This window comes from Phyllostomus discolor, chromosome 7 (genome assembly GCF_004126475.2).
Source record: "Phyllostomus discolor isolate MPI-MPIP mPhyDis1 chromosome 7, mPhyDis1.pri.v3, whole genome shotgun sequence".
Taxonomy (NCBI): domain Eukaryota; kingdom Metazoa; phylum Chordata; class Mammalia; order Chiroptera; family Phyllostomidae; genus Phyllostomus; species Phyllostomus discolor.
Window position 1 is genome coordinate 29948474 of NC_040909.2, and position 13524 is coordinate 29961997.

General features: G+C 37.4%; 1 protein-coding gene across 1 annotated transcript in view; it reads right to left on the reverse strand.

The window, feature by feature from the left end:
* The window catches only part of NPHP3 (nephrocystin 3), a 38589-nt gene that overhangs the window by 841 nt on the left and 24224 nt on the right, over positions 1 to 13524 (reverse strand). Inside the window, exons 17-26 of the mRNA XM_028518465.2 lie at positions 12581 to 12745; positions 11434 to 11528; positions 10774 to 10896; positions 6755 to 6944; positions 6356 to 6597; positions 5008 to 5083; positions 3754 to 3881; positions 2605 to 2845; positions 1135 to 1260; positions 423 to 538 (exon numbers count right to left, since the gene is read on the reverse strand). Of these exons, the coding sequence (XP_028374266.1) occupies positions 423 to 538; positions 1135 to 1260; positions 2605 to 2845; positions 3754 to 3881; positions 5008 to 5083; positions 6356 to 6597; positions 6755 to 6944; positions 10774 to 10896; positions 11434 to 11528; positions 12581 to 12745 (1502 nt within the window). The remainder of the gene's footprint in view (positions 1 to 422; positions 539 to 1134; positions 1261 to 2604; positions 2846 to 3753; positions 3882 to 5007; positions 5084 to 6355; positions 6598 to 6754; positions 6945 to 10773; positions 10897 to 11433; positions 11529 to 12580; positions 12746 to 13524) is intronic.

Consider the following 13524-nt stretch of genomic DNA (forward strand, 5'->3'; position numbering starts at 1 on the left):
GTCTCATATGGGCACCATTAAAGCCACATTGTGGAGGATGCAGTGAAATTTCTAAGGGAAGTCAGGTATTCTCTGTATCCTGAGTTAAACAAATGCAAAGCAGAAGTCAACATGTACTTAATGGTAAATTAGCTCTGAGGACAGCACATTGCTCATACTATTCAGGGCCAGCTGGCTGCAAATGTGAACCATCCTTCACTATTTGCCATGACAAATTCCTCCACAAAATACATTGTGCAACCTTCATTTTGTGTCTAGTTACTACTACCGTATCTCTTGAAGTCCATCAACCAGAAACAACCCTTCCATCTCCAAGAAAAAACATTCAGCAACAAGTAATTTTTGTTGTCTCGTTATGAGCTGAATTAAAAGGTGTTCTAAAAGGGAGTTTGGCTACACCAGGAAAGTGAAACCATTCTTACCTAAGCACAGCTAAATTTTTTAATGTTTCTCCAACTCGAGGATGCATCCGACCCAAGCTGTCTTCATAAATCTTTAATGCTTTTTCATACAGTGGCAATGCTTCGATGTGTTTTTTCTTATTAAAAAAAAGTAACAACACTCACTTTAACACACTGGGTTTATGAAATCATTATTAATGCACTCTGGATTAAGCTGACCAAGTTGGATAAGCACCTTTAAAATGTTAATATCCTTCTAAAATATGTGGATAAACAGATTACTTTATGACTAGCCATAATGAGAGAAGCAGTACAATGGAAAATCAGAAACCAGTTTTAGATCTGGCTTGGTAACCATCCACCTAAGTCCAATTCTATAAAAACACAAACTTGTTTCTTTATTGACCAGTGGGTATAAAACCTATTTCTCACCTCTCACAGGCAAGTATCCCAGCTTGAAGGTAATATTAGATACACAGATGCAGGGAGACTTTAAAGTCTGGGAGACTCCAGACTTTAAAAACACTAAGCCTATGCAGCGAACTGAACAGTCAGTCAGTGCTGTATACTAAGAGGAATGTAGCCTCAATAATTTCTCAAGTATTAAAGGTAGCATTAGGAGGTAACCTTACATTTCCTTTAATTATTTTTACTCTGCCACATCTAATTCATATTTACCTATATTTCCTACCTTAAAGCCATTCATTTATAAAGAGAAAGTGTGGGAACTTACCATCTGGCTATAGAGGACAGCTAAGTTCACCAAGGCAGTAGCTACACTGGGGTGCTTTAGGCCAAAGGATTTCTGCCGGATTTCAACAGCCAACTCATACAAAGGTACAGCTTTGTCAAGTTTCCCCTGAAACGTAAAGGTGAAATGTAACAAAAATACTACAGCAATAAATACTATTGGAGTTTTTCCATAAATAAAATTTTGTATTAAAAAAATAATTTTTGAGAAAAAAATTCAGATGCATTACCTCCCAGTTCAATGGTTAAGTTCATAGGCAACTGGAAATCTAATAGAATATGTAAGTAAAACTTTATTAAATACAAAAACATGTTCTTTGATCATTAGAAAGCTCTTCAGGATTACCCATTATTACTTATCCTTTCTGGTAAAGTAAGGACACGACAAAGTACAGGATGGGGCAAAAGCAGGTTAACAGCTGTGAGGACACAAAATGCAGTTTCTTCTGGTATTATTATTTACTAATTATTGTACTATTTTTCACATGAACAACTGTAAACCTGCTTTTGCCTCACCCTGTATGTTTGCTATTATATATAATTTAGAGATGACATCGAAATAAAAACTAATTTCCCACCAAATCTTTTCCAGGCTTTTCCACTTACTTATTTTTTAATTGTTATGGAGAGATAACAACAATGCTGCCTTTTTACTGAAACAACGTCAGTGCCTGGAGGACCAGGACGGGTCCCACTAGGTCTAGGGACAGGGTAGCAGTGAACGCAAACTGCACTGGATGGAAGCAAGCTGCTCTGTTTTTTTTTTGTTTTTTTTTTTAAGAAAAGTTATAAAAGTTCCAAACATCACTCTCACTAGAAGCCTCTGGCAAAAAATGGTGTTTAGTTCATTATATATAATTGTAGACAAAGAGAGTGACATTAAAATGCTCATTTAATCAACTATAAAAACTCTTCCTTCAGCTATGACAACTGGGTGATTTATGTTTATAGTACCTTCACACAGCAAACTTAACACTGATTGAATTTTAGAACTTCTGAAATGTAATAGAAGAACTGAGTTTAATTAGAATACTGATGAGTCCTGGCCGGTGTGGCTCAGTTGGTTGGAGTCATCATCCCAAAAACCAAAAAGTCCTGGATTTGATTCCCAATCAGGGCACATACCTGGATTATGGGTTTAGGGCTCATGCAAGAAGCAACAAATCAATGTTTCTCTCTCTCTCTCTCTCTCTCTCTCTCCCCCTTCCTCTCTTTCTAAAATCAAAAAGCATGTCCTCAGGTGAAGATTAAAAAAAAAAAAAGAATACTGATGAAGGCATTTTAACAAAAACGAGCCAGTAACTTAATTAAGTCTGAAATAATATTTTTAAATGTTCTACTCAGCTATTGTTAAAAAGTGAAATCATTATGAAGACAAATGATTTTGCTCATAGCAATTATGGTTGAATTGGTATGTTGTAAAACACATGTAAGCATGCCAAGGATTACTTACCATCTTCTTATATAAGATCGCAAGGTGCTTCACTGTGTAAGCCAAGGAAGGGTGATCAGGAGCCAGTGCCCGTCTCCGAATGTCTAGGGCTCTCTCATAGAGCTCTTCCGCTTTGTCGTACTGTTTCATCTCATTGCACAGAGCCGCCAGGTTGTTCAGAGACTGGGCACAGTCGGGGTGATCTGGTCCCAGGACGCGCTCCCTCATTTCTAAGGAACGCTTCAGAAACTGGTCAGCTGTTCTATGAACAAAGACCCAAAATGGTTTAAACAGCTTATTTTCTAGAAAGCAGAAACCCTAGTCTGAGTTAGGTAGAGAACAGAAGCATTTTTATTCTTAAATCCAAAGGAATGAAAATGAGGGATTCAGCTCAAAATCCTTTCTCCCTTTTCCCAGCCCTCTTCCCTTCCTGCTCTTTTCCAAAAATTGCAAATGCTTCCCTGCTAGTTTGAGATCACAAATAACTGGGTGATTGCCTCAGTTCTCCACTTCATTTCTCCTAAAAGACACACCCACAAACATTTTCCAAACAAGCTTTTTATATCTTTAAAATAATTAGACCTAACGCAAACAAAAGATTATGATATTCGCTCTTTCTCCCTTTGGGGTTAGTACTTAATAATTTTTAATTAAAAAGTCTTTTTGTGAATCAGACTAAAAATCTGTTATATTTTTTGATATCCAAAGTATCGATTTTGCTATATTTTTCTGACATTCAAAGAAACTCCAATAGGCTTCTTTTTCAGAAAGTATAAATATTGTCATTTTGTCTTTCATGTGCAATTAAGCTGAAGAATAAAACTAGAATCCATCTACATTCTTTTCTTTATTCTCCTGCAGTCCCAAGTCTCTTCTTCTGTGAGGTTCATGTACTGTATCTACACAAACTCACTTTTCATAAACATATAAAACACTAGGGAAGCCACAGATAACTTTTTAGTTACTAAGAAAGCAACATGAAAGAAAGCAGGAGAGAAAATGTCATGGATTTTTTTTAGGTGTGGCAATCTTCATAACATGTCATGCAGTGGTTTGTGGCATGGTTTCTGTCTATTTCTTCTAGCGTGACTTGACAAAGCTGCAAACAGCTTTGCATCTAACAGAAAAACACTAGATATGTGTTTAAATTATTAACACCATGGTACTCACTCTAAGTTATTTTGAAGATAGTAGAGAACACCCAGTTCATTGAGGGTCCGAGCATTGTCAGGAGTGTCCTTGCCTAATGTAAGCTCTTCTAACTGCAGGGCCCGCCTACGCAGAAGGGCAAATCCGTACTGCAGCAAACACAAAATTCGCAGCAATCACTATGTAAGTGCAATCTCTGGTTCCGAAACAACATACTGGGGCTCTAAAAATTCCTTTCTCCTTCTGTTCCCTTTAGGAACAATTATTTTAGGTATCACACTAAATTAATCTAATGAAAATATACATATTTTTACATGGCATCACATTCCAAAATTCATTAAAAACTATCATGAAAATAATTATGAGATATTTTAGCAAAGTGAACTGGATCCAAAAAAGTTTCAAAGAAGATCAGGAAACAGAGTTAACTGGCAGATAGTTACCAAACCTACTGGTAAACACTTAGACTGTACACATCGCTTACAACTAGTAGACAAATGAGTCTTAGAGATCGAGTGCACAGTATAACGAATATAGATAACCATATTGTATTATAATCCTCAAACTTGCTAAGAGACTAAATCATAATTATTCCCACAAAAAAATGCTAATTATTTGATGTGAATAGAGGTGTTAATTATCACTTTAATGGCAATCATTAGATTATATAAATGTATCAAATCAATATGTTGTACTCCTTAAATTTATACTTATCTGTCAAATATATTTCAGTTAGAAAACATAGCATTTCAAATTAAAACAAACATGTTCTATTCAGATTTTATCAGCAACTTAGATATGTGAAAATATTTTTTTTGTTCTCAAGGGTAATAATTTCTTTACTTCTGAATCCAACATAAAATAATAACTAAATTTCTTTTACTATCTTTTCCAACTTTTTAAAGAAAAGAATTGAAGCAGCTTTCAAGTCTATCTTCCAAAGTCTAACATTCAAATGACTGTTACAGTTTTCACTTAAAAAATAGTGGCCTACAACACAGTGTAAGTTTAAAGTGCACAGTGTGATGATATTGTGAAATAATTACCACAATATACAGTTCTACTTTTTAGGAGTCTACTAAGTTGTACCTCTCATTAGCACTAATATTTAAACACATTATAAATGAATAAAAAATATTAATCAGCATTTTTCTAGAAGTGGCTTCAAAACCTGAAGTTATCAAAACATGTGAGGCTTATGCGTCTACACTTGGAGAGTCAGAGAGGCTCCGTTCCCCTCTGGTCCAACACAGTACAAAAGAAATCTCTCATTACCAAGTTGCCTTTTCTCCTTGTAGCTTTCTGACGAATTTTAAAGGATTTTTTCCTAAAATGCTCAGCTTGTTCATATCTTAAGAAATAAAAAGGAAAGTGAGTCAAACAACAGAAACATGTCCAAAGCATCATACTTCAGTGAAATGAAAGCACTTCTTACCTAGCGTAAAGCTTTTTTGGCTATGAAAACAGTGTTTTTGCTAGAAATAAAAGTCATATGGGATTAAAAATATTAAAAAAAAAATCTCACCCAAGGATATGTTGACTGTTTTAGACAGCGAAGAGGGAAGAGACAGAGAAAAACATTGATGTGCGAGGGAAACACCAATCTGTTGCCTGCCATACGCACCCCAACTAGGGATGGAACCCACAACCTAGGCGCGTGCCCTGACCTGGAACCAAATCTGCAACCTTCTGGGTATACGGGATGATGCTCCAACCAACTGAGCCACCTGGCCCGGGTGGAATTAAAAATCTTTAACAGAACTCTTCATAAAACAAAATCGAACAAAACAAATCTAGTCCTCCAGGTAGCAGACATTTAACAGAGTTTTAACTGATTTAACTCACTTTGAATCTCTAAAGGACAGCCTAACTAAATGAAAATCTAAAATTTTAATTTGCTATATATATATCACCTTCTTCTGTAAAGGCTAATTTTTGGTCAAATATAAATGTGAAATTCATACAAAATTTGTGTGAATAATACTTCTAAAAGTTAAAAGCAAAAACTTCCAATATGTATTAGTTTTGACAGAGTAAAAGAAATGATTTCTGATAGAGGAAAAGATGTGGTTCAGTGGGTGCCTAATAGATACTTTTTGTTTTACCAGGGGCCAGCAAAGGGCTAGATGATGTTTTAGGCTTTGTGGGCATGTGGTCTCTGTCAAAACTACTGAAAGAACTCTATGGCTGAATCAAGCAAGCAACCAGAGACAATATGTAAATGAAAAAATTCAGCTGTGTTCCAATAAAACCTTGCTTAAAAAGCAGGAGGCCATCTGGACTTGGCCAAAGGCAGTGGTTCGCAGCCCTTTGTGTTAGTAAGGTGCTCAGTGTTACAAAGCTAGTAGTGAGTGCAGGAGCCCAGATTCAAACCCAACAACTCTATGACTCCAAAGTCCATGCTCTACCTACCACTCATCTTCAGATAGAGAAGAATCTTACAATTCTCATTTTCTGTTTACCCCATGAAGACATAGGCCAACAAAGAGTATTTGAATGTGACACATCCTAAAGATACAGGATAAGGAGAGGTACACAGCCACAAAAACAGCCTACTGCATGACTACATTTAGAACTGTAACTCCCTGTCACAAAACCAGAGTAATAGTGATCCAAATCTTACTTATTTTGTTTCTGGTACAGAGTTGCAAGTGCCTCAAGTTCACGAGCAATATGTGGATGATCCGCACCATAGGCATTTTCAGAGATTTCCAATGCCTGTTTATACAGTTGTTCTGCATTGCCAAACTTCTTCCACTGCACGTACACACTTGCCAACTGGTGGAGGGACTGAGCTACTCTTGGGTGATCTGGATCTAAAGCTGTTTCCCGAATTTCTAGAGACCTCTGCAAAGGCACCACAGCCTGGAGGGAGAAAAGATTAAGGCCAACTAAAGTGAATGAAAGGCTGTAAGGCCTACCATCCGATTAGCACAGCAAATGAAGCCTGCTTTAACTCCTAGGAAGGAGAGCAGAGTAAATGGGAAAAGCCCACACTGCCTCCGACTCCAGCTGAAGTTACCTGGCTGAGTAGGCCCAGGTCCTTGAGAAATCGCCCCAGGGTTTCATAGAGACCTGCTAAGCAAATCATGTTCTCCTCGCCTTCACAGTTTTTCTCATACTGCTTCAGGGAATCGAAGTACTCTGCTGCCATCGCACTTTTGTCTTTGCCGACAAACTGCCAGTAGCTCAGCAACTCAGCAAAGTGTCCTCTGTTTCAACAGATAACAGTAATTAATGAAAAACAAACTTTAAACGCCATTATCAAGTGAAAATGCTGGAATGCATATCAAGTCATGGACAATCTATTAGTAGGCAAGTACAGTGCAGTGAGGTAAGTCTGTGGACGCAGACTGTCACCTGAGTCACTGCCTCCTAGCTGTGTGTGATCATGAACGGGACGGGTGACCCCTGAGACCTCAACTTCTGCAGAAAGGGAGACACTGACACTACCTGCCTCAGGTGTTCCTGTGAGGAGATTACGGCGCATAGAAAATACTCCATGGTAGGGGTTGTTACCATTAACATCGTTATGGTTACTCATCAATGGAAACTTATCAGGATTCTTTTTAGGTACTTCATGACATGTAGTCAACTGCTGAGTTCACCCTAAAAAAGTATTTTAAGTGATGGAAATCAGAACAGAAGAAACAAATGAAACACTGGCAACCTGTCATAGGATATCTACTTCGTATTTTCATCAAGGAATTGAATAATAAAAGTAAGCTTAATCATCTGTAGATGATACCAAGTAGGGCGAGAGTTGGTAAACTAAAGCATGAATCTGATTTTAAAAGAATCACGAAACATTGGAATGAAGATAACATTGAGCTATGAGGTACAACAATGAAATCTGAGAGTTCACTCAGGGAGGAAAAGCAAATTATGCAGCTGTTATGAGAAATGTTGAAATTTCTAAGTGAGAAAGAAAAACTCCATTGTGAGGCTTAGCAGGTCAGAAGCTTGGCTCATAAGAATGTGTGGTTCTAACATTGGCAAGTTCAAGTATACCAGAAAAGAAACTTAGTTGAAAAGGGTAATTGTTTCTTTAAACTCAACACCAGTCAGATTCTCTGCAGAGACCAACACACTTCGAGGCACCTGACAGCCTTGCAAGTCAGATATCACGAACCACCTCTCCAGGTGATTTAGAATCAAACCTGCTTGAAAGCAAGACTAAGATATAAAGCTGTCTCAAGATCATTTTAGACCTTCGGACAAGATGGTGACATAGGTAAACACAGCTCACCTCCTCACACAATCACATCAAAATTACAACTAAAATATAGAACAACCGTCACTCAGAACCATCAGAAATCTATTTGAGTGGAAGTCTGACAACTATGGAGTTAAAGAAACCACATCCATCCAGACCAGTAGGAAGGGTGCACAGGCAGGACAGGCTGGTCCCACACCCACATATGGTGGATAAAAATTCAGGAGGAATATCTCAGAGTGAGGAGTTCTAGCCCCAGGTTCCAGTGCCAGGAAGACAAGTCCCCATAATTTCTGGCTGCAAAAACCAGAGAGGATTGAGTGAGTGGAAGAAACTTATGGAGTGCCAAATGGTTCTTTTTCAAGAACCCAAACACGGACTTACTCTGACTCAATCCCTCTGAGCTCCAGTACTGGGGTAGCACCAGTGGCCTATAGGGAAGAACTGAAGTATCTGGCATCAAGGGGAGAGCTGGGGTACAGCTTTCTCCCAGACAGAAAGGACAGTGGAGGCCATTGTCCCTTTTCTGAACCTCCCCACCATCCCCAACAGAGCCATAGAGTTGGCAGGAGGGTGCCATATCTGAGACTCCATCAACCTGGTTAATGCTGTTTGTCCGACCCGACAAATCCCTTGAGACTCTGTCCCACCCAGTTTATGGGCCCACCCCAGTGACTTTTCCATATGAATGGCTGGTTTTGGCTCAAGCTTTGCAACTTCCTTAATCCTCAAATTAGCAATAATGGCCTCACTGAGCCACCAGCCCCTATACTTCTTGCTAAGTGGCCCCAGGCCTGGCACTAGCAGCAGCCAGCCTAGATTCACAACTTGACTTTGCCTTGGAATGTCCAAGCCCAGCATAAGTAGCAGCCATCTCAGATTGCTTTATAGCTCTTGCAGAGTGGCCCTGGGCAGAACACAGGGTCACAGGGTGACCTTGGGATTTCCACCTGGGAAACCCCAGAGCCTACACACCCAGTAGACAGCTACAGACATCACTGAAGCACCACCACCCTGTCCCTGCACAGCTGATCCTCCACAGAGGGCAGAGGTTGGAGGTCATTGGTCATAGCCAATCCTTGCAGCTGATTGGCCTAAGTAAATCCCTCCCATTAACCTGCCAACAGCAATCAATGCTCTACTACAAGAAGAGGGTGTATGCAGCCCACACGAAGGGTGTACCTTGAGTACCCAGCTTGGGTAATAGCAAAGGGTGTGTGACACTGGATGCTATAGGACACCTACTACATTAGGCCATACTACCAAGACAGCGAGTCTTAGCAGCTCTACCTGATACAGAGAAACAAACACAGGGAAGCTGCCAAATGCCAAAGAAACATGGCTCAAATGAAAGAACAGGTCAAAACTCCAGAAAAAGAGCTAAACAAAATGAACATAAGCAGTCTATCAGATGCAGAGTTCAAAACAATGGTTATAAGGATGCTCAAGGAACTTAGTGAGGACCTCAAAAGCATAAACAAGATACAGTCAGAAACGAAGGGCACACTAATTGAAATAAAGAACAATTTACAGGGAAACAACAGTAGAGTGGATGAAGCCAAGAATCAAATCAATGATTTGGAACATAAGGAAGCAAAAAACAACCAATCAGAACAATAAGAAAAAGAATCCCCCAAAACAAGGATGGTGTAGGCAGCCCCTGAGAAAACTTCAAGCATTCCAATATTTACATCATAGGGCTGCCAGAAGGAGAAGAGAAAGCACAAGAAACTGGAAATCTATTTGAAAAAATAATGAAAGAAAACTTCCCTAATTTGGTGAAGAAAATAGACATGCAAGTCCAGGAAGCACAGTGTCCCAAACAAGATGGATGCAAAGAGGCCCACTCCAAGACACATCATAATTAAAATGCCAAAGATTAAAGATAAAGAGAAAATCTGAAAAGTAGCAAGAGGAAAAAAAAAATACTCATAGGAAAGTTCCCATGAGACTGTCAGCTGATTTCCCAACAGAAATTTTTCAGGCTAGAAGAGAATGGCAAGAAATATTCAAAGTCATGAAAGTAGAGACCTACAGCCAAGAATGCTCTACCCAGCAGAGGTATCACTCAGAATCGAGGCGCAGATAAAGAGCTTCGCAGACAAGAAAAAACTAATGTGTTCATCATCATCAAATTATTATTATATGAAATGTTAAAGGGACTTATTTAAGAAAAATAAAATAAAAACTATGAACAATAAAATGGCAATAAATACATATCAATCAACAACTGAATCTAAAATACAAACTAATCAAACAAGAACAGAGACATAATTGTGGATGCAGAGAGCGTTCTGATGGTTGCCAGGTAGGAGGGGTGTGTGGGGGAATCGGTGAAGAGGTGAGGGGACTAAGGAGGACAAACAGGAAGTTATAGAATAGCCATGGGATGTAAGGCATGGTATAGGACATGGAGTAGCCAAAGAACTTACAAGCACAACCCTGAAGACATGAACAATGGTATGGGATTGCCTGAGGGAGTGGAGGCTACTGGGTGGAGAGGGGCAAAGGGAGAAAAATTGGGAAAACTGTAATAGCATAATCAATAAAATATAATTTAAAAAAATAAAAAGATCATCCTAGTTCTGATTTTATGAAGCAGCCTTTCTCTATCTTTTTACTTTTTTCCTCCTGGAAAAAATAGAACTCATTATAATTTGCAAACTGTCTTACATTACTCCCACACTGTTGTATATTTCAGGTAGGACTGAAATTGGACCAATTTTTAAGTTAAAAATGCTATTTTCCTTTGTTAAGCTGAACCGTTGTACAACTACTTAAATATGTTTTTCTGGGGAAAGGTGTTCTACAAAAAAGTTTCTTACCTTTTATAGAGGTTTTGAGACACAAAGAGATTGAGAAGGCAATCGTGCAACTGCTGTTTGCTTCCCTGCTGCTGAAAAAGCCACGGGAGCTCATCTGCGCTTCTCCAAGTTACCGGGTCCTGACTGCAGAAGAGAAGGGACAGCACTCACAGCACCCTCCTACAATGAGAATGCTTCAAAAGCCTTCAGACCAATGCTGAAGGAAGAGAAATACATTTAATGTATACCTCTGACTCTTTAATTACCAATGTTAGAAACTTTACTGACATAACTAGGGCAATAAAAAAGTTATATTCAGGGACACTGACCAAACTGTAAAGTTATTTTCCTAAAATTGAATTATAAAAAAACAAACACCAACCCTCAATGAACCCATATATATACACACACTATTTTTTTAACTATTTAACTGGAATAAGATGAAAGTAATAAAATGATCCTGCATTGGTTTTACTTAAGTTTAAATCTTTAGCATAGTATTACAAGACTTATAGAATTATCTTTTATCCTTTTGACATTAACAGAATAGGGAGAGAATTTAATCTTTTTGTAGTAATTAAGTATTTATACATTAAGCTGTAAGTTGAGAAAGAGAACTCAGGACGCAGAAGTGAAGTGGGTAGCAGAAGTCACCAAGGACACCATGGGCATTTACAATACCTCAGCTGCATGCTGAAGTAATTGATTAGCTTCTGCCTATAAGAGGAAATAACGGTGGCATCTTCCATGTACTCCAGTCTAACTGTTTCCCAAGCCTAGGGAGGAAAAAAACAAAATACTGCATTCTACTTTTGTATTATGAATTTGTAAAATGGAATTTATACTTATTTCATTCTCATCATATATTAGAAATGGCATTAGAATATTTTAAAATTCAGGATGTATTCATGTGATAAATTGACACAAGAATAAAAATTCCTGTACTAATATTTTAAGAACTCAAAACATAATTTATTTCAAACTTTTAGTTAATATGTTAAAAAAAATCTCAGAAATGTAAATGTAGAATCATTACTGTACACCTGAAACTAATATAATGTATATCAACTATACTTCAATAAAAATACTAAAGATGTAGATTTAAAAAGTACTAAAAAGAATAACAATAAAGGAGAAAGAAAAACCTGTAAAATTATAAACATTTCATACCTACAAATATATAATACAGCATACTCAAATGAAAGACTTTGTTTCCATTTGTATACATATATAAGCCAATCATGGCATTGCAGATAAAAACTGTATTAGTCAATATTTCCTAAACATTTACTACTACGTGCTAGATGTCATGTCTCGTACCTCACAAAGACCAAGGACCATGTCAGTTAATTCTCTTCACAGCCCCTGTGGTAGGCTGGAAAAGTCTGCCCTGGGCTTGAAGCACTGGACCAAGGTTATGTAGCTATTAAGCTCTAAAGAGCTTGGTTGTAAATAGAAGCTGATTGATTTACAAAGTCCAAACTCTTAATACGTATATAACTAAACCACATATATAACTATACCTGCAATTCAATGAATTATAAAATGGGGAAAAAATATACTTTCTCTTCCAGAAAGAAATTACCTTTAAAAGTAATAACCCTCTCATAAAGGTACACATATAACATTAAATATAAGCTAAATTTTATTAACCAAATTTTATATCTAACCTAAAATCATTACAAAAGAATTTGTAACACCAAATTTCTGATTTCAATTTTGTCTTATAACTGAAACTTAAAATAATATTGTATTATATGGTATGACACAGTATGCAATATGTTGACATTTATAAGTAAAAACTACATAATATTAAAATGACATTTACCTGTAGATGTTTAAACTTGAGCAAGCCACAACTATAAGTCAACAAACACATTTTATATAAACTGTGAATAAGGGAGGTCAAGACAGGCCAGGACATCTGTGGATAGAGTTCCATCAGTTCTGATTCACTCACACCATTATGACTAACATTTATGAGGCAGAGAATCTAGGTAGAAAAACAAGTTAACAATGATCATAAAGTACTTCTATACAAAACTTACAGTCATTTAAATTTCCATAATTCTTTTAAGCGTATTGATTTCTTATTCATATTTATAATTCAAATGATTTAAGAAACTGATAAACAGACTTTTTTAGAATGAAACACACTTCCCAAAAGACACTAATCAAAAATAAGATATGGAACCGTAAATGACCCCAGACAGCCACAGCAATTTTAAGAAAGAAGAACAAAGTAGGAGGGATCACAGTACCTGATATCAAACTGTATTACAAGGTCACTGTAATCAAAACAGGCTGCTACTGGCATAAGAGCAGACAGACAGACCAACATAACAGAATAGAGAGCCCAGAAGTAAACCTAAGTGTCTATAGTTAATTAATATTTGACAAAGGAGGAAGAAGCATAACATGGAGTAAAAATAGCCTCTTCAACACATGGTGTTGGGAGATCTGGACAGCTACATGCAAAAAAAATGAAACTCAACCATCAACTTACACTATACACAAAAATAAATTCAAGGTGGATAAAAAACTTAGTTATAAGTCGTGGCATCATAAAAGTCCTAGAGAAAAACAGGCAGGAAAATCTCAAATATTCCATATAGCAGTATTTTCACTGATACATCCCCTAGGGCAAGGGGCATAAAGGAAAGAATAAACAAATGGGATCTCATCAAAATAAAAAGCTTCTGCATGGCTAAAGAAAACAGCATTAGAGTAAAAAAAGAACCAACTGTATGGGAAAACATATTTGCCAATGAT